Source organism: Sorghum bicolor, chromosome 10, assembly GCF_000003195.3.
Source record: "Sorghum bicolor cultivar BTx623 chromosome 10, Sorghum_bicolor_NCBIv3, whole genome shotgun sequence".
Taxonomy (NCBI): domain Eukaryota; kingdom Viridiplantae; phylum Streptophyta; class Magnoliopsida; order Poales; family Poaceae; genus Sorghum; species Sorghum bicolor.
In genome coordinates, this window is record NC_012879.2 from 58,167,112 (window position 1) to 58,188,230 (window position 21,119).

The window sequence follows — 21,119 nt, forward strand, 5'->3', positions numbered from 1 at the left end:
CAAATGAAGGAATACCATAAAATTAGACTGTATAGCATAAATATTCATAAAGGAGTAATCTTGAAACTCTTTGAAGGAGGAGAGTCTCTCTGTTGACAACCCAGGGTTGTTTTTGGCCCAAGACATGTTGCATTCTACGCAGGTCCTTAAGCCGGGCAAGAAAAAGATCAGGCTGCACCTCACTTATCTTGTGGTAACTGTGGCTCCAAGCTAGTGCACGGCCGAGGGTGATGTTCCTGAGCCTGTTCATTTGGCACAAAAAGCTATGGCTGAAAGTACCGTTCGCTGATTTGTTGTGATAGAAAAACACTGCTAAGGTCAAACGAACATGCCAATGTCCTCTGCGCCAGCCACCTTTCAAGGATAAAGAACTCCATGTCTTTTGACTCTTTTCCATCATCGATTTCCAACATGTCGTGAGTGCTAACCAATTTCACTTAGACTCGTTACATAAAAAAATCTTGAGTTTTGCAGTACTCCTTGGGTGCTTCACAAACTCCACTTTTTTTATGGGAGCTGGTGGAGCTATCTCTTTTTAGGCCTTGTTTAGTTCCGAAAAGTTTTCACTTTTCGGAACTGTAGCACTTTCGTTTGTTTGTGACAAATATTATCCAATTATGAACTAACTAGGATTAAAAGATTCGTCTCGTGATTTCCAGCTAAACTGTGTAATTAGTTTTTGTTTTCGTCTATATTTAATGTTTCATGCATGTGCCATAAGATTCGATGTGACGGGGAATCTTGAAAACTTTTTGGTTTTCAGGGTGAACTAAACAAGGCCTTAGTTAGCATAGTTGAAAAGTGAAGTGAAACAGTCCCAAACATGCTCTGAACCTTGCGGGGAAGATGGCTGAGAGGAGTCAATCGGTGGATGGGATTGGAGGACAGGGATCACCATCCTTTATTATATTTTTATGTTTATCTTAAACTTTAGAAATGCCAATGATTGTATTTAGAACAAAGACACATTTACTTTACCTGGCAAGGGCAAACCTAGGACGAAAAGTAGAGTCAAACTTGATTTTCGTTATTTTAAATATTACTCTCTCTATTTTATGTTTATCTTATACACCACTTATTTAAAAAATAGAGGGAGTAATTGCACGTCAATGTTCAAAGCACAACCTCCAGTTTTGAATTGTCAAATTTCTGTAGTACTTTTTTTTGAATTTAACTGTTGAATCAAATATGCATTGTGCTATTTTGCATAAACGGCCCACTCTTCTGCTGAAAGCATAATGTACAGTCAAATATGCATGAAAAGAAACGTTTCAAATCCATGAAAAGATGGCTATAGTGTCCGGTTACACATCTCTTTCGGAGTAAAGTCCATCTTCTTCGAACTTGTGTCAAAGTATCAAAATTCCTCCTCAAACTTCAAAACTAGACATCACACATCCCCGATTCTCAAAACCGTACACAATATCTTTCTGCCATAGTTCAAAGTTATTTCAAAGATAATTTTGCCGATGGCATACAAGACCGAGTCCACAACCCCCACCATTTTCCTTCTCCCCTAACTCCCATGGTATCCCTAAATGCTGACATGTGACATTTCTGCATGAATTGCCGGAAGGTCCACAACATTTCAGGCTTTCAACATCCTGCTATTCTCTTTAACATTTCAGGTCTCTTGGTCTACAATGATATGGATTCTAGTTGACACAGGAGCTGAACTTGTGATGGTTATGTCTATGGTCCTGCTTGATTGGCTAACATATGTCGATAACTTGTCACCAGTAGCACCTCCTTTAATTAGCTCAGTTGGCTGTTTAGGATATGGTAACAAACTTATGCTTTCAAAGTTCAAGAGAGCGACAACATCTGACATGGTGGGTCGATCTACCGAATCTTCTTGAGCACATAGTAGTGCTACCTGAGCACATCTCACTATCTCGTCGAGTTCGTACCCATCAAGTAACATTGGGTCTACAAGCTCATGTAGCCTTCCATCATTCCACAATTGCCATGCCTGAAACATTTTTTTTTTCGCATTACTTTAGCATCCACAATGATACCAAGGATTAACACAAAATGTTTATGTAGTTGTTCACTCACATCTCGTACGAGGTTACCAACAGTATCCCCTTGCTGCTCTAGTACAGTATTCTTTCGCCCACTAATGATCACAAGAGCCAACACCCCAAAGCCAAAAACATCTGTCTTGACAGAATAAAGGCCTCGAGATGCATACTCTGGAGCTATGTAACCACTGCAAATAGATATCAGAACTGCATTAGCACACTATAACACAATTTTGGTGGTGTGCTATATACAATTCATATTTGCACGACGCTTACCTAGTTCCTATAACCCTGCTTGTTTGCTCTTCTGCTACATCTGAACTCAAGGTTCTAGCTGATCCAAAATCACAAATCTTTGGGCTAATGTCATGATCTAAGAGGATGTTACTTGGTTTTAAGTCCCCATGCATCATCCATAAATGTGAGTGTTTGTGCATGTAAACAAGCCCCTCTGCCAACCCTTTAATTATGCCAAGTCGCTTATACCAGTTTAGCAGTGCCCCTTTAGTTTTACCTGCAAAATGTTTAAACAAGAAATTTGTTTCATATAATGACCTATTATTCCTATACCATTTAAAATCAAAACTGGGATAGTTTCAAAGTACTTAGCATCAGTCCGAAATGGAAATTGTTCAAAACTTTTACTATTTCTTTGGATCATAGAGGTTTTATAATTCATGCTAGTATTTACTGAGGCATGGAAAAGCTACATCTAAGCAAACAGCTATATATAGTCATCAATACATACATACCAAAGATGATACGATCCAAGCTGTGATTGGGCATGAACTCATACACTAGAATCCTTTCTTGTCTATGTACACACCACCCCAACAGCTTAATTATATTGATATGATGAAGACATAAAAGCTGCAATTCACTGCTGAAATCTGTTCCATGCTCAAATCTTTTGATGGCAACTATGGCTCCATCGCTCAACTCACCCTGAAATGGTTGGCAATAGGGTTTAGGTGGAATTTTGCAATAAACCAATGGATTAACGTTTCTGTTAACATTTACCTTGTAAACTGTACCAAATCCACCACTTCCAACTATTCTTTTCTCTGAAAACATTTGTGTGCCATCTACTATCTGAAAGAAATCATACTTTTTGAATCCTGGGTATTTCTCTTCAGTACGAGTGCACAGCTTCACCAACTCTTCCACACACATGATTTTCTGTTCTTGCAAATGTACCTTTCCTGAATCATGGGCGATCTCTTTGAATCACAAAGCAGTTGCATCAAACAAATGCAAAAGCAAGATGAAAACTGCTAAGATTAATTTTATTACAAACTTCAGTAGTTATTTAAGTTCTGCGGATCTTTAAGGGAAACCAAATTCCTTGCAAATGACTCAGCCTAAAAAACAAAAGATATAAAAAATAGGCAAATGTGCCCAATAGGTGTGAACGGGCCTTCAGGGCATTTTCTTGAACCAGAAGTGGTTAAGAGTGGGGCAGTCTTTTGTGTTTTCCCAGGGTCATATTTTTTTTTAAAAATAAAATAAAAACGAACTTCGCAAAAAGAAGACCATGAGAGCAGGTGAAAAGAACAATACTGTATGCATTTCCTCATGTTGTAGACTTCTTAAGTACAAAATTGTATGATGTCTTAGGGCTTTGTTTGGATGAATAAATCTCCTCAGATGGGGAGGAAATGACATGAACAAATTTCCCTGCTAATTAAACCTCTTATCACTTACTTAATTGAGTGGCAGAGCTCATGTCATTTATTTCAAAATAAAAAAAATCCCTGCCTATCACGGTTGCAGGGGTTAATCATGTTTCCCCTCAACAGTGATACACTGTCAGGTACTATCTGTTTTTACATCGCACTCAATTTTCACTCATTAGCTAGGATGTATGCATAACGAAAATGCTATTATACAAGCAATCTAATTTTTTCATTGTTGGAATATAAGTGAATTGCCCACCTCTCCCCATCAGCTTAAGTATCAAAGCCAGAGGTCTCGAGTTTGAATCTTGGTTAGCACAATTAAATAAAATACGTCTGAGGCCTGAGGGAGCCTCCACGTGAGGGGGAGTGTTGGAATATAAGTGAATTGTCCACCTCTCCCCATCAGCTTAAGCTTTTGGGTTGAACTGGTTGGTGCATGCAACTCAATATTCAGTTGTGATTTAGATGCAGGCAGGAGCAGTACATTGTTAGATTGACAGATAAACTGCAGAAAAATGCAAGTTGTTAAAAGCCAATATTTTAATATTTTCTTAGTCCAAAGGTAAACAATACAAAATTGGTATAAGAAACTGCCTTCTAAGAGTTGTTCCTCAACTTTACAAGATACAATGGATCCTTGAACGCTTATTTCTGTAAAATCCACAACTCTTGTCTGAGTCCTAACAATGAGCACATGTCATCATTATTGTATAAAACCATCAACTGTTCTAATTTCAATCCAAACAAGATATATATATATATATATATATATATATATATATATATATATATATATATATATATATATATATATATATATATATATATATATATATATATATATGCCATATCAGATTAGCTTTCAAGATTTGCGTTCAACTGATTTTGGAAGTAAACATTCTTCTACTGAGTCTGAAATATAAATGACCAGTGGTAGGCAATACATGCATATATCTAGGTTCAGTGTTAACTGTTGAAGGCAGTTTCACAGAAATTTATTTTACATCATATCCATATTGGTGTAAGGAAAAAGTTGTTAGAATTTAATAACAAACTAATATTTTCATTCCTTCTAGTTGAATGAATATATAAAGTACTACAAAACTTCTTAAAACTCCAGTTCCTACAAGGTGGTCTATAAGTGAATTGTCATCCACTTCAAACCTAGAACTGTCAACACAAAGACATGTCTAGACTCTAGAGAACAGCTACATCTCTAAATTAATCAATTGGTTCACTATCACTACTGTCAGTGGTCGGAACATGGCATTTGTTTTATAAGCGTGTCAAGGTAACCAACCTTGTGTGAAAGTTTGAACAGCTTGCAAGCACAACTGGCACACGTTCTGTACCCTGCCAGGTAAGTATAACGAAAACGGCAGTTATTATTGATATACAAGCAGTCAAGCACAACAGGGGTTTGGTTTGAACAACCAGTCAACCACACCCTCATTCTAGATGAGACTGTAAGTTTAACCCATAGTTTTAATGGAATTACTCTATTCCCTATGCTTTGGATAAGGTGGCGATGGATCAACATGTTCCACTCCCCGAATCAAACAAAAAACCAAATGTCTAATTTGATCAGTTGCACTGGCTACCAGGCTCAAATTCAAACGCAATCATTCAGAATATCACTTGGACAGATCAGTTTGATACTTCGATTGGATTACGAATCAAATTTCGAGACCAACCAGAGCTCAATGAAATTTCTGTTACTAGTGAACTCTTGAACCGAAAAACGCGTACCTTTACCCGACGTTCATGTGTATTGTCGACGAGCGCGATGAGCGGGACGAGGTGGATGAACATGTCGACCTCCTGCTCCGCGGCGCGGAGCTCGTCGGCCATCCACGTTCCCCAGAACAGTCGGTGGAGGCACCCGCCGCGGTCCTGGCACGCCGTGACGAGCGCGTAGCACCGGCGCAGCGCGGCGCTCAGCTGCTCGAGCGGCCGCCGCGTGGCCTCCCGCCGCATCAGCTCGGCGAGCTCCAGCTCCCGCAGCAGGCCACCCACGAGCTCCACGTGCTGCGCCAGCCGCCGGCACGCGTCCCGGTGGCGGCGCGCCGCTAGCGCCGCCTGCACGACCATGGACACCAGCCCGAGGGCGTCGATGCCGACGAGCTGCACCACGTTGGAGGCCTGCCCGAGCACCGTCCATAGGCCGCTTGAGTTGGCCAACGGGCTCGCCATGACCGTTTCCGACCGTTTCTTGCCCCCTGGGCCTTGGCCGTGGCCCCTCCGGCTGCGGACCTCGTCGCCGGCGTTGACGGGCGAACCAATATATGGGTGGGTCAGGTAGGTGTAAACGATCACTTGACTAGAGCGTTTTATGATTTTATTTTTGGGGCAACTAAAATCAGTTCATGTATTTCTTTCTCTTGCACCTAAATGTTTCTTGTCTGAAAGAAAAAACTGATCCCCCCCTCGAAGGTTTGGTCCTGCAGTCATCGGTCCAACTAGTCACAATCGCGAGAGTACCATTGGACGAGTCTTCTCTGTCGAAACAATATTGTAGCACATTAGTAACTATATAACAATTAGTGTTTAATTATAAACTAATTAGATTTAAAAGATTTATCTCACAAAATACATGTAAATTATGTAATTAATTAGTTTTAATATATATTTAATACTCTATATATGTGTCTAAACATTTGATATGATGGGACAAAAAGTTTTTTAAGTGGAAACTAAACATGGCCTATATTTTAAATCTTCATGACACGTATCTGGTCCCTCTATCCCAAATTATAAGTCATTCCATGAATCTTGGAGAGTCAAAACATTTCAAATTTGACCAAATCTATATAATAAAATAATAACATTTATGATACCAACTAAGCAACATTAGATTCTTTATTAAATATATTTTCATAGTATATCTACTTGATCTCATAAATCCTTATAATTTCTTCTATATAATTTTGGTCAAACTTGAGATGTTTCGACTCTTCCAGATTTTTGAAATGACTTATAATTTGAAATGGAGGGAGTATATATTAACGTCTGAGAAAGTTATAGCTTTTCTCCCTCAGCTATTCATTTTAAATTTAACTAACAATCACATGGACATATGTAGTGAACCTATGGCTACTCCAAAATAACTTACATCTTTGATGTGGTAGATACTTTCATTGGCTTGTCTTATAAGCTGTACTTTTTTTTTCTGATAGCCAACAATATTTTTCTCTCACAGACCAGCGAAAAGGCTCTTAATATTCTCTATAAGTTTGAACTTTATATAGTTTTCTTGTTGACTTAGAACAAACTTAAATCCTTTATATTGCAGGATAGATGGAGTATCTTCTGCAAAAAAAGAATGTCCAACAAAGAAACACTCATTCTGATTCCAACCGAATTGAGCAATTCAACACTACTTGAATCCTCGTAGAATAATGCCAAAACTTCAAACCCCAAGCAGATATGTTTGGCCAAAATCACCATCGAAATTACTCTGAACTATTTAAATAGAATAATTTATCTGATTTTAAAAATTAAGGGGAGTAAATTGTCCGGTATTCAAGTTCAAATACGTCTTCTAAATTCAGCGATAAGTTCAGAGGGCAAAATTATATTGGACTTTACTCTATCTCAAATATGCCACTAAATTCAATTAGGATATAATCATATACGAATCCTAATGGGTAAGAGGTCCCTGTTAACAGGTATAGCGAGAGTTATACTAGCAATAATCTCCAACTATATAGCTGCCAATGAACCATATAATCTCTAATGGCCACTGCAAAACTAACTATAAGACTGCAAACATAACATCATTCCTCGAAGCTAGTTGACATCCTTTTTTCTGAGAAGCTACACTATCATGGCACAAAACCATAGCAGCTCAGTAGAGGCATAACGCTATTAAACAATACACATCTTGCAGCTTTAACCTTTCCGTATCAACTGCGAGCACACAACTTGAGTATTATAATTTGTAGATGTAGAAGAACACAGCAGGGTCGTGGCTCCAAGTCTCCAACGGCACAATGGGTTGAGCTGATCCAAGCCATCAGCACGAAGATAGCAACTGGGCCTGTTCCAGACTTTCCAAAGAACTTTATGGACAACCACCACGAAACCGGGCAGCAGAAAAATCAGATTCAAGCGTCTGGCAGGACGCCACACATATATACCACACTCCACATGCAAGACGGAAACTTCTATTGCTGTGGAAGATTACAGGTACAACGGACGAGTGAGAGACGAAACAAAGACAGATTGAAAACAACGAAAGCGCTGGTCCTCAGTCTATACACATCAAGGATGCAGGGTTCATCATGCTTCGTCAGGATCCTAGGTGCGTAGGAAGGAAGCCTCCATGGACTGCAGGATGCTTGCCGTGTCAAACCTGAAGTTTCTGAAGCTGCGACCGGGGCGGTTGTGAACATGATGTGCCTGCACGTCAGATCCTGCTTTAGCAACAGGGTTCTCCACTGGGGTACTGCCACTTGAATTCTTCGCCTTCCACACAGTACCTGTTCGACGCCACATAATAACCAAATGAATGCCACAACTTTAGGGAGAAAAACTTCGCTTGTCTAAAAACCATGGCTGAAAGTACTGTTCGCTGATTTGTTGTGAGAGAAAAACACTGTTGAATGACTAACAAATTTGGCAGATAAGCTCAAGCGAACTTACTTCTGAAAGCAAAACTAGGCAAATTTATAGCAGAACTATAATGAATAATTCAAAGTTTTTTTCCCACTTTTGTAATCCTAGCTAGAATGGGTAAAGGGGAGGAGAAGAAACCTCTAGCAGATGCCTCTGGTTTCTGATGCAGTGGTGGAGGATGTGTGGCAATCCAAGCCTTAAGACCACTGGAAAGAGTACAAGGTAAGAGACAAAACAATGTGTAAGCAACAATTTTACGCTTTGGAGAATTAGAAGTAGATCAAGCCACAGAATTTAAAAAAAAAAGCACATTTTTGGTTTCCTTCTTTTTTGAGAGCATCTATAATAATGGCAATGCCCCCATAACAGCATCTTCCCCAAAAAAATAAAGTAGAATGTGGATCACAAGGTACTTACGTCAAAAATGGAGCAACCATGTACAGCTTCATTCCATTCACTGCCCGAGATACTGCGTCATCACTAGCTGGTAAGAGGTCATCAATTCTGTGCCATGAGATTTCCTAACAAATTTGCAGAGGAAGATAGCTCAGTGAATCATTTAATACCTTTTTAAAAGGGAAAAGAAAACAACAGAAACAGAAAAGGTACAATGAAGGACAATTGGCCAAGGAGAGCAGCAATAAGCCTTGCAAAGTAAAGGTGCATCACTGCCAATAAAAACGATGCGAACAAGATTCAGAACTATGCATACACTGATTTCCTTCTTGGTTTGAGGTGCAAACACAGTATCTCTTTTAACCCCTGTTATGATGTAGAGCCGAACCCTTTGTTGTCCAATTGAAACTTCAATGCAATCATCCAAATTTAAAAATGTAGAAACATCACACCCAGTTTCCTCTAGAACCTGCATTGTTTTTCAGGTAGATGTTAGTTAGCAAAAAACTACTATATGCTGAGCAAGAGGAACTAATGAATATAAGCACTAGAAGTGCTCCAGATTGGAGAAAGGATGAGATATTATCAACACGGATCTTCAAGTACCTCATGCAAAGTATTGGCTTTATCGTATGAAAACCCACTCTACTCAATAAAATTATGCAAGAGAAAATGCCTTTAGCAAATTAAATATTTTAATCAATTTTTTCCCCTCATGTGGAAACAAAATGTCAGACTGGTGATTCACTTGTTATCTTTAATATTGATAGATATTGCTGATAGCATAAAGGACAAAGATTGCTCCTGCAGACCACAAGGATGCCCACTGCGAATGAAATGTATACAAGTTTAACCAAACAGAAATTTCCCGTGAAGAAGAGATGAAAGTATTCAAAGGTCTAGAGATATGGAAATTGCAATTTGTAAACTCAAAACAAGCAGGGACTACTATCGTATAAAAGCAGCAAATGGTGTTGAATGGTATCTAAGAATATATATTTAATTGCTGCAAGTGCAATATGCTTCAAAGAAATTGCAGGGTGCACTCAGAAAGGAAAATAAACTGCAGGAAGGAAGATGATACAGGCAGAAGTTTACTTCTCTAATGGCACATGTGTGATCTTCCTCGTCTTTATTCCTCTTTCCACGAGGAAAGCTCCAGCTGGCCCCAGCCTTCCATCCCTTAACAAGCAAGCACTGTAGAGAAGGGGAAGAAGTTAATTGGTCTTGAAAAGCAACACAACCCCAACCCCCACCCCCACCCCCACCCAAATAAAATTGAGCTCCAAAGGGTCAGAAAAAATATAAAGAATTCATGTATGTTCATAATTTTATTGCAGAATAGCATGTGATTTTTTTACTTTTTATTTTTTTGCGAAGGAAATATCGTTTGAAATTGTATGTGTAAGAAAATATATAGGAGATTTGCAGTGAAAACACCACATCCTAGCATCAGAAGTCACAGTTTTTTCTTCAATATATAGGGCCAACTATAACTCAGAGAATAATGTATGCCTACTGATTTCGGATGCAAGGAAAAATGCTATTGTGCAACCTACATTCAGATTCCTAATTCACAAATCCCAATCAGGGAACTCCTATAATGCAATAGACTGGGGCAAAAAAATTATCAATAAATTACTCTCTCATAAGTGTCATCTAGGATGATGGCGCCAGACACGGGGACACGGAACTTGTAGTTGTTGAAGTCCTTGTAGATATCATCCAGGTGAGCGATGTAGGGCCTGAGAGCAGTGCAGCTCTTGAACACTGCACACACCACCAATCCAATCCACCATATCAACGCAATGGAACTGGCGTCAGCGACCAATCCAACCATAATCTCCTATGCATCCATGCACAGGCAGGCTTACTGAGGGAGGTGAAGTCCTTGAAGGAGAGGGACTTGAGGTTGGGATTGTGCTCGACGGAGTTGTCCTCGTAGAACCAGTGCGCCTGCTCCAGCAGGAACAGGATCCGCTCGAACGACTCCAGCTCCTCCTTGGGCACATTCAGAAGGAACCGGCTGCAGAGGCGATTCAGCTCAGATTGATTTACTCCAGAATCCAGATTGACCCAAGCAAATCCAAGAATAACTCGAGAGATGGGGTTTGGGAAATACCTGCAGAGATCGTCAAGCAGCTCTTGTGGCGGCAGCTGCCCCCTCGATGAAGACCGGTTCAGTCCCCCGCCGCCCGCCATCGTCATCCACCGGCCAGCGCGCTCTCTCAGTGTCTGTCTGTTTAAGATAAGATTTTGATTGTGAGCAGCTTGTAGATTGCAAAAGGCTGGATTGTGACAATTTTTGGATCATAAAGAGATAGCCAGATTTTGGCATCAAGCAGGCGTGGATCTAGTTAGAAGTTAGTAGGCATCAAATGACCAAATAGCTTCAGGTTAGAGTATGGGAACTCGGTTTCGCACAGCAAATATAGAAAATAAGGAGGATGGGAATACCTGGCGGGCGCTCTTCGCCGGAGAAGAGATCGGAGAAGGTCTCGGCACCTTGCGTAGGGCGGCGGCGGCGGTAGCCCACCTAGTCGTCGCAGACAGGGGGGGAGGGAGCGCACACGCGGAGTGAAGGCGACGGATGCGGCGGCGGCGGCGGCGGCTGTAGCCTAGGACCCGATCTGGGAAGAGGGAGGCTCGATCTGGACTGATGCACTGTCGGCGGTGCAAGTCAGGCGGCGGCGGCGGCGGCGGCGGCGGCGTACGGACGAATGCAACGCGACGGAGGAGACAGCTACGGGAACGAGGGGAGGTGGTGGATGGTTGGGCTTGAGATGGATTTTTCTTTTTTTTTTAAATGCTAGTTAAAGCCCAACTATTCTCAATATTGTGACAACGAAAATAGTCAGTAAAGCCCACTCATATGATGAAGACTACCTAAGGATCCGTTTGCATGTACATATTAGGGGAGCTAGAAATTGAATTATTAGGTTTAGTACCAAAGTAGCCACGATATTGAAATATCAACAATTCGAATATCATTGTTTGGATGATCATTGAATTGACTTTCGAAATCCTAGCAAGCAGCTCAAAATTGTTTCCTGTTTGGATGCAACAACATGGAATTGAAATGTTGGGGAAGCTTGACCCGTCCATGGTAGGTGGAAGTTGGCATGGCGGGCCACGATAGAGAGGAGCTTGACCTTAGCCACAACGAGGGGAGCTCAACCCTAGCCATGGTGCCGATCCGCGCCGATAGGGAAGAAGGGGTGCCGATGAAGAGCTCGACCGGCCATGGTGGATCTCTGCAGCCGGTAGACGACATGGAAGAAATGGTCACTGATGGAGCTCGAACGACCACGGTGAATCTCGAGGCCATGTTGTGGCCTTGCATAGTGCATTCAACGATGGCAAAGTGTAATGGTCTGCTAGATGGCACGCATGACACCTGGTGGGCAACAAAGCTACGATCATAGACGCTTGAAGTTCATAGTGGTGTTACCGTAGACAAGCAGTGTCTCATTGAGACACAAGTCGGAAAGACAAAGACACGCATGAGAAGCATTGTAGTAGATCGAAAATGACGAGCGAACCCCGTTACCTAATGTGTATAAGCTTGCATAACGCGTTGCCATCACACACCAATTTGGCACCGCTAGCCGCATTCAAATTAATTTGTTTGTGGTTTACATTGTTTTCTCCTTTACTATCTTTGTTTTTATAATAAGTTCAATTTGACATAACATTGTCTTCTAAAATACCTACACTTTGATAATTTGTTTATGTTATTTTATATTAATTATTATGCTTATACATTCATGATAAGTGGATAGTACATTTGATTACAAATCTAAACATTTAATTAAAATTGTTAGTTTTTTTAGATTACACAGTACAACGCAGACACTCAACACGTACGCACACTCACCCCTATGAACACACGTACGCAAACCCTACCCGTATGAGCACCTTCGAAGGACTGAGCCGGCAAATCTTGAAGTTCACGAATTAAATTATTGGTTATAGATTTTTCAAGTCACACCTTCTGCGAATGAGACTGCGGATTATAGCTCACGAGTCACGTTTTCTTTTTAATGTGTTGGGCACTTGAGCTAATGGGCTGGAAGTTGGGCCATGGTTGGGCGCTTGCCCTTCTACAATAATACTATTAAAATTTTAAAAATAATACTAAAATTAGAAGTAACTTTTAATAGAGAAAACTTTTAATACTATATATACATATATAGGAATTTTAATAGTATTTTATAATACTATCAATGATTTATAAATATTTAATTAATTTTACTATTTTATACTTTAGTTTAAATCTAATATGCTTGTTGGTGTAAATTATTTTGATACTTTAATTTATTTTTTGTTGATGTAAATCATTTTATATAATTTATATTTTCATGATAAACATTAGATAAATAATGCTTGATTAATTGACACATGTTGGATTCATGACAGCTCATAGAGTAGGTTAGATCATATTTGGACAAGGATGATACCGCTTGCCAAGTTTAGGGATCTGCAGTGATCACTTTGAAAATTCAGGGACGGAAATGACACCACTGACTTAAAAGTTCAGAGACCGAAATGACACCACTAACTTATCCAGTTGGTCCTACAGTACAGGAGGATCGAAGGAGACGACCAAAGGATGAATGCCCTGACCATAGATTTGTACGATTTTAGGAGTAACACATAGTTCATTCCTTTCATATCGAGGTGTAAAACATTTAATCGTAGTCAATTTTATGTTTTTTTCACAGCATACTTAATCTAAGTGACTTAAAATTTCTCGCGGCAACGCGTGATTTATTCTCTAGTATTTTAAATGTTCCATCTCTTTCACAGGTTTTCCAATTAATTCATATTTCCGTCAAAGATATATTTTAACTTTTTTGAGAGCCTAATCAGCTTTTTAGACACAGGTAGTAGGGCCAATCTTTACTGCTAGAAGGATTTGGCAGGGCTTCGCTTGTGCGGTTCCTCCGTTGGAGCAGGAGCCCAAGGCATAAGGCAAAGCCACTTTTCAGGGCTCCACCGATGCTGTTTCTAGAGCATCTCCACAGTTATGCAATTGGACTTTACATTCTTGAAATTTGTTAAAAATTTTAAAAATTGCTCTCCAACAGTTTTGCATTTGACTTATGCATTTTGACAAACTTGACATTTGATGGACCAAACTTGGCATTTTTGCATAAGCACAATGGCTTGGCAATTTTGATATCCCGAGAATCTTAGACTCCTTGTCGTGCCCGTACTCCCCACGTCGTGGTAGTTTCCCGCAATACGAGTCCTCGCACACGACTATTCCCTTTCCCCCGTGTGCCGCCTCCTTTCTTGGCGTGGGGACGAAGGAGATCCATCGCCGCCTCCTTTTGTTGCAGCGACGAAAGGCTAGGAGATCCATCACCGCCTCCTCTCCTTCATTCATGCGACGCTACGCCAGCTAGGAGATCCATCGCCGCGTCATTTTGTTGCAGCGATGTGAGGCTAGGAGATCGATCGCAGCGACGAGATCAGAGCTCGACGATCTGGACCAAGCGGCGACGTGGACTTGCGGGACGACACGGCCGCGCGACACGCGAGACAATTGGCAGCGACGGGCGAAGGAATTGCGCGCGACGCGCGAGAAAATTTCCCACGAAGATGAAAGATTCCTGGACAAAAATAGTTGGGTCCACTATTTTGGGAAATGCCAAGTCAAAAATGCCAATCACTTGGAGATGAACTTTTTTTTTTCTTTGGCAAAACGTTTAGGGACTTGGCAAACTCCAACAAATGGCAAATTCCAATTGCATAAGTGTTGGAGATGCCCTTAGGCGTTCATAAATTTTTCATCACATTAAATCTTGTGGTACATGTATAGAATATTAAACTAATAATACAGTTTGCATGTAAATCGCGAGATGAATCGTTTATACTAGTCCATAATTAGATAATATTTTCTAAATAAAAACGATAAAAACGAAAATGCTAACTCAAAATAAAAAATTTTGGGAACTGGGCTCCGGCTCCTCCCATCTGGCACCAGAAGTGCTTCTCACAGGTGCTACAATCAACTCTCCTCTGTTCTACTCGGTTTTGTATCGAATCGTATTATCAAAATATGTTGGTATTGGATATTATATCCTACATGGTTTGAGCCATGCATGGTTGGAGCGCGGAGAATTCCGATGCAAAATATTGTAAAGGAGGAGCATAAAAATGAGTGACAGCTTTGCCCCGTTGTGTAGAGAGAAACGATGGTTACATAGCAAATTGGAAAAAAATTCTTTGCAATTATGATGCACAATATCCCCGTAGGCTCTACCGTTACCGTTATTGATTCAATGTTCCCGTGGTGGAACCCACAGGTCATGTGTTCAAGCGCTGCTCGGCACATGATTATCACTAGGGTTTTTCTCCAATTTCTACAGCCAGTATGTGGATGCACCACAATGGTTATGGTGACGTGCTCGTCACGTGCAAAATCTAGATGACTTCGGATACCTCTTAGCCATATACTCTCTCTGTCCCGGAAAATTTCAATTTCTAGAGTTATTCCAAGTCAAACTTTTAAAACTTTAACCGTTTTTTAAAATGCTAAGATTTATAATACAAAATTAATACTAATAGATTTATCATAGAATAATATTTCATAAGATACACATTTTATATCATAGATATTGACGCTTTTTCTGTAAAGTTGGTCAAACTTTAAAAAGTTTGACTGACACAGATTCTAGGAGTTGAAGCTTTCAAGGACAGATGAAGTACAACTTCTTTGTATAGGCATAGATCTAACTTACGCACTAGAGTATGTACATGTGCATGTGGTGGTGTAAGTTAGGTGCGTGAGTTCAGATACTATGCTTGTACTTGGAGAGTTAAGACATAAAAAACATACAACTTTTGGTCCATCTTGCAGCATAGTGTTTTCGCTGCACACAACACAGCCCACCAAGCATCAATGCATCGATGACTCTTAGTGGGTGGCTCATGAAGGTGCTCTAAGTGTATAGATTTTTTTTAACATCGATACCGTGCGACTGATCTTGGGCTCCGAGAGCGCATGACCTGGCTCCGCGTCTTTTTTGTCCCCCGCCATTGTCCTCTTCATGCCTTCCTGCCCCACCTCGCCTTCCTCAACGACCAACTACGGTCAGCAGCTTCCTCGTCGCTGGCTGCACTGTCTATCGTCTGTTGTCGCCCATTGACCCTGCCCTCCCCTAAAGATAGGGAAACTCGCTAGCGTCGTCCTCGTCCTCACCCCTACCCATCCCCTGCCACCACCACCAATGCCCGACGGTTACCGTCGCCTTGCTGCGCCACCCACCTCTCGCCCTCATCCCTCGACCCCGCCCACCCTAACCCTAGGATGCCGGTGAACTCTGCCACAACACCTCATCGCTGACCGCACCCAACCGTATCATGGTCTCGCCACCTACCAAAAACTCCTCCTAAGGACATCGGAGAGCAGATCCCTAATCGTCGTTACCCTGCCGGAACTCTAGCCGCCACCATCTTCTTCCTCTATGGTGGGGTGCGTGGACATGGTCGTATGGGAGAGGAAGAGGGAGAGTGCGGTGGCGCCATTAAAACTATCACACAATAGATTTAGCAGATTTTTTTCTAGTGGACCACAGTAATTTAACTCTGAGAACACATTAAATAACGGTAGTGTTTTTTTTTCCTTTATCTGTTTTCCACGTCCAATTCAATCTGGCGTTAGAGAGGTCGAAAGTGAGAGTGCAATTTGTTGAGCGTGCCGCTCCGGTGGCTGCCTTTTTTTTAGCAGCGACAAAAACAGCAGAACGCAACACGCCAACAAACAACTCCTGCGTCACACCACCACAGCACATAATTGAGGTAAAATAAAATAGCTACGACCTACGAGTAGTGAACAAGCCGTCACGCAATTTGTTGCCACTCCTTTGCTAACCGCACCGGGAGTGCCACTGCAAGGGAATAATTTCCCACGATCAGCGTCGTCGCTTATCTCCGAATCTCTCTCTCCCTCTCTGCAGTCCGCACCATGGGTTCCGACTTCAAATCGATCCCCTTGATCGGTACGCCTTAATAACTAATTAATTCTTCAATTGATTCCATTTGCTCTCTGGATGCGATTTCTCCCTTCAAAGATTCAAGATTCGGGGGTATCCGGACCAGATTCTGCTCTGTGCTGAGGCACCCAAATTTCGTTCCCCGCATTTCCACCTTCATCGCTCTGTAACACCTTCCTCCCATCCTCATCCTCAAGAATCGGAGATGCCCGTTTGGGCTGAATGTTCCATGCGGCTTCAGGCTTCAGAGCCAGCGCCTCCCTGTTTCTCGTTTGCCCCCTGCCGCCGCCGCCGCAGTGCTAGTAACTTCTGCAAGCGAAGGGACGCAGCTCCTGAAGGATTTGATTCATATACTTCACTCTCGGCCGCTTCAGTAGATGCAGCAGCTTCTGCCTTTCGCCCTCTCTTTGTGCTTCCAACTCTTGATTTTATAACGACTGTGTTTCCTACCACTGCCAGATATCAGCCCGCTTGTCGAAAAGATTGATGATCCAAGCATGGCCAACGACAGGGATTTACTGCAGGTTGTCCGGTTGCTGGACGATGCTTGCAAGGAGGCTGGATTCTTCTATGTGGTAATCACTCGTTAACTCTCTGATAGCAGCAACCCCCCCCCCCCCGCGCGCGCGTTTGTTTCCAGAAAAAGTTGGGGTCTTGGGCAGTTGAGGTACCCAGGTAGGTTAATTTTCAGTAACGATGCAGACGTATTTCAACATTGAAACAAAGACCAGAAACAGTCCTTATAAAAAGAAAAGTGACCGGAAACTGTGACTTGCCAACTTTGTGGTAGCAAACAGCCCAGTTTGAAAATTTTAATAAATCATATCAGCAAACATGTTTGTGTAAAACTGTTTGAAATAAAACCGTGGATATTTACCATTAACAATGTATGAGGTATGTGCTGGATTACTTCAGTAGGATCTCATAAAGCACCAATGTTCATACCATGTCCGGTCTTGCGTAGGTGCATATGTACAGTTGGCTTTTCTTTTTGTTCAGTGAAAAAAGCTGAATCTTTAAACATTCTGTTATTGTAAAAGCTAAGCAAAATGCTGCTGTATTATGTTACCAGAAAGGCCATGGTATTGACGAGTCGCTGATGAGGGAAGTCAGGAATGTAACGCGCAAATTCTTTCAGCTTCCTTATGAGGAAAAATTGAAAATTAAGATGACACCTCAGAGTGGATATAGGTGTGGTTGCTTAAATGTGTCCCATTACTTTCTGGTTCTAATGCTTAGACACGCAAATTTCTGACTATATATTTTTAGAGGGTATCAAAGATTAGGGGAGAATATTACCAAGGGCAAGCCTGATATGCATGAAGCAATCGATGTAAGTTTACTTTGTCGCTTATTTTTCATGCTGTGAGCAGTTCAGAGCTAAACCGTGAGAACAAATATGGCAGTGCTATACTCCTATTAGACCTGGCAAATATGGAGACCTCGCTAAACCAATGGAAGGATCTAACTTATGGTATGTATGTTTCCAAATTCCAACTTCATCTCTGTTCTCACGGTACATCTTCAAGCACCACAAATGTCTGCATACTCTAGCCTGTTCTTGTGAATTAAAAACTGAAAAGAGGAAGATAAAATAGGTTTACACATACTCTTTTTTTGTTTCTTTTTTGGCCAATGTATGATGAACTAAGTGCAAACATGCCTTACCATGTAATTTAGTAAGCATTGATACGCTACATTCAATCTGTCAAGCAGATTTTCCTCTTCATTCGTCAGATGTGTAGTACTGAAACAATAGCTATATCAAATATCATATCAATATATGATTTTCCTATAAGCGATTAAGCAGCTACTAAATTCATGTCACTCCTATAGTCTAGAAAGATATGTTGCTCCTTTTAAAGTAACTAATCACTTGCCTTTCATACAGGCCAGAATACCCATCAAATTTTGAAGTACTGCTGGAAAACTATATCAACTTATGTAGAGGTCCACTTCTCAGCCTACTCTAAACATTCATCTTCATTCATCACCAACAGTGTTCATTAAGCCATTTTTTTGTACAGATATTTCAAGAAAGATAATGCGAGGTATAGCCTTGGCTTTGGGAGGGGCGATTGATGCTTTTGAAGGGGAAACAGCTGGAGATCCTTTCTGGGTGTTAAGGTTGATTGGTTATCCAGTAGATATTCCAAAAGAGCAGCGCACTGATACTGGCTGGTAATCAGAAATGTCATCCATTGCTATTTTGCAGTATGCCCTGGCTATTATGTTCACTTGCTCTCACTGCTTTTCTTTTGTGTTCCATGCATTATATGACAAATCCAGTGGAGCTCATACAGATTATGGTTAGTACGTCTCTCCAAAAAAAATTTATTGAGAAAAAAATTCCACATGTGATGTGAAAAAGTGGACGATGATAACTTCTGAACTATGGCTACTAGTATCCCGTTAACAAAATACCGTGGTTGTGTTGCCTCTTAAGGAAACCACATGTTTTCTCGATATTCATTATTATCTCCAAAGATTGGTGGAGGCTATTCTCAAAATCTTGAGATTGTTTTCCTCATTTGGTTAAAAATGCAGGACTTCTAACACTGGTTAACCAGGATGATGACATATGTGCCCTTGAGGTATCTGTTTCTTCAGTCTCTTGCATATCTTGTATTTGTTTGTCACATCACATGTTACTCTTTATGGCCCCCTTTTCTCTTCACTAGTTGTTAACTGTCTGTCCAATTTCTTCTGTCCCTGCTAATAAGAGGACAGAATTAGCGTCCAATATGATAACTCGATTTGACATCAATCTTGAGATGCTACTGTAGTTATCATAATGCTCTGCATCTTCGAGTTTGTTTTATGCATCCTATCTTCCCATCACAGGAACTAAATCTTTACTGGGCAAAACCCACAAAAAACTGATGTTTAAATTCTTTGGTGATCTATCAGGTGCAAAACCGCTCCGGTGAGTGGATATATGCAACGCCGATTCCCGGAACCTTTGTTTGTAACATTGGTGACATGCTGAAGGTTTTTTCTTTACTTTCTTTGCACGTTTACCTGCATCTGATTGTTTCATAATATCATGCCCTTATATGTAATCCTTCTGGGTTCAGGTTTGGACAAATGGAATATATCAGCCCACACTTCACAGAGTTGTCAACAATTCGCCTCGTTACCGTGTATCTGTTGCGTTCTTCTATGAGGTACGCACACGCTCTCCCTCACACACAAGCATGCACTCGGAACTTCATATCAACTTGGTTACTATTGTACTCATTTTTTCCCTGAAACCAATGGTGCAGTCAAACTTTGATGCTGCAATAGAGCCTGTTGAGTTCTGCCGGGAGAAAACCGGCGGTGCTGCCAAGTACGAAAAGGTTGTCTACGGAGAGCATTTGGTTCAGAAAGTACTGACGAACTTTGTCATGTAAATTTGCTGGGTGCAGATGTGGAGGAATAAATCTGTATTGTAAACGGCACATTATATTTCATCTATAAACATGTTTTTTTTTATATACTTGTCGTTGGAGCAGATTTACTTTATAAACAAGTTTAGTCCACCTGTTTGGAGCCTCAATTGGATTCCATGGTCTAAACTAAACTTGACTCACTTGTGGTCTAATGAACTAAAGCCCTTTTTGTGAGGTTCACTGAAGTTTAGATACAATTTTAGTCCACCTGTTTGGAGCCTCACAAAGAGTTAAAGTGATGTAAAGTTTAGTGACCATGGGATCCAAACAAGCCCTTAACAATTCCTTGTCGAGCCGTATTTGTTGTGTAGTGCTGGACGCAGTTTTTTTACCCATAAGGGCATATGCCCTCACTCTCTCACCTATTGGATTCGCTTTGAGAAGTGTGCAAATACACAGCGAATCCAATGGGTAGGAGAGTGAGGGCATATGTCCTCAAGGGCAAAGAAAACTTTACCGTGTAGTGTTGTCTGTCTGACGACGATACCTACAAGCTACTAAAGCAGGCCATCTCTGAAATCTGACTTTAACATGAGTTGTAGACTTGCAATGCCGATGATATCAGAAGGAAATGGGGGAAGCTTTTCTTCTTGCTGCTGCACGGAATTATCAACAAGCATCAGGCGCCTGGACATGATACAATCTAGTACAGGACTAAAGCATGCCGTCTCTGAAATCTGACCTTGACATGAGTTGCAGACTTGCGATGCTGATGATATCACAAGGAAATGGGGGAAGATTTCCTCTCGCTGCTGCACCGAATCATCAACAAGTCCGTCACGCAAATCTGAATTTAGCATCAGGCGCATACAAGTCCGTCTCTGAAATCTGAATTTAGCATCAGGCGCAAAATTGCCTCCATTTCTTCGCCAAACCATCTGCTGATGGAAGCTCTGTAGCTGGCAAGGTCATATCGTCTGACGCCGCCAATGCAAGGCAGCAGCAACGTGAAGGGCAGCCGGCGGC

At 41.2% G+C, this 21,119-nt stretch overlaps 3 protein-coding genes across 4 annotated transcripts; 1 reads left to right on the top strand and 2 right to left on the bottom strand.

The window, feature by feature from the left end:
• LOC8063787 (cysteine-rich receptor-like protein kinase 10) lies at positions 1,229-6,093 on the bottom strand. Of its 2 annotated transcripts, XM_002438863.2 has the most exons (8): positions 5,453-6,093; positions 5,004-5,056; positions 4,298-4,383; positions 3,045-3,226; positions 2,777-2,969; positions 2,301-2,538; positions 2,059-2,212; positions 1,229-1,972 (listed from the first exon to the last, which is right to left on the bottom strand). In XM_002438863.2, exons 1-8 carry the CDS (start codon positions 5,894-5,896, stop codon positions 1,625-1,627), a joined length of 1,698 nt encoding a protein of 565 aa, XP_002438908.2. In that variant the 5' UTR covers positions 5,897-6,093; the 3' UTR covers positions 1,229-1,624. The 2 variants fall into 2 exon arrangements, with proteins under 2 accessions (XP_002438908.2, XP_021304609.1); XM_021448934.1 differs by lacking the exon at positions 4,298-4,383 and having other exon boundaries at positions 5,004-5,049; positions 5,453-6,092.
• LOC8065107 (mRNA-decapping enzyme subunit 2) lies at positions 7,571-11,557 on the bottom strand. The gene is made up of 9 exons (XM_002438865.2): positions 11,174-11,557; positions 10,839-10,955; positions 10,591-10,742; positions 10,359-10,486; positions 9,815-9,913; positions 9,033-9,185; positions 8,738-8,841; positions 8,459-8,526; positions 7,571-8,184 (listed from the first exon to the last, which is right to left on the bottom strand). The coding sequence occupies exons 2-9, from the start codon at positions 10,922-10,924 to the stop codon at positions 8,003-8,005; spliced, it is 972 nt and encodes a 323-aa protein (XP_002438910.1). The 5' UTR covers positions 10,925-10,955; positions 11,174-11,557; the 3' UTR covers positions 7,571-8,002.
• On the top strand, positions 16,481-20,226 carry LOC110430746 (probable 2-oxoglutarate-dependent dioxygenase At3g50210). The gene is made up of 12 exons (XM_021448639.1): positions 16,481-16,725; positions 17,179-17,294; positions 17,792-17,910; positions 17,989-18,052; positions 18,126-18,193; positions 18,611-18,669; positions 18,747-18,900; positions 19,009-19,028; positions 19,267-19,313; positions 19,630-19,710; positions 19,797-19,886; positions 19,986-20,226. Exons 1-12 carry the CDS (start codon positions 16,692-16,694, stop codon positions 20,112-20,114), a joined length of 981 nt encoding a protein of 326 aa, XP_021304314.1. The 5' UTR covers positions 16,481-16,691; the 3' UTR covers positions 20,115-20,226.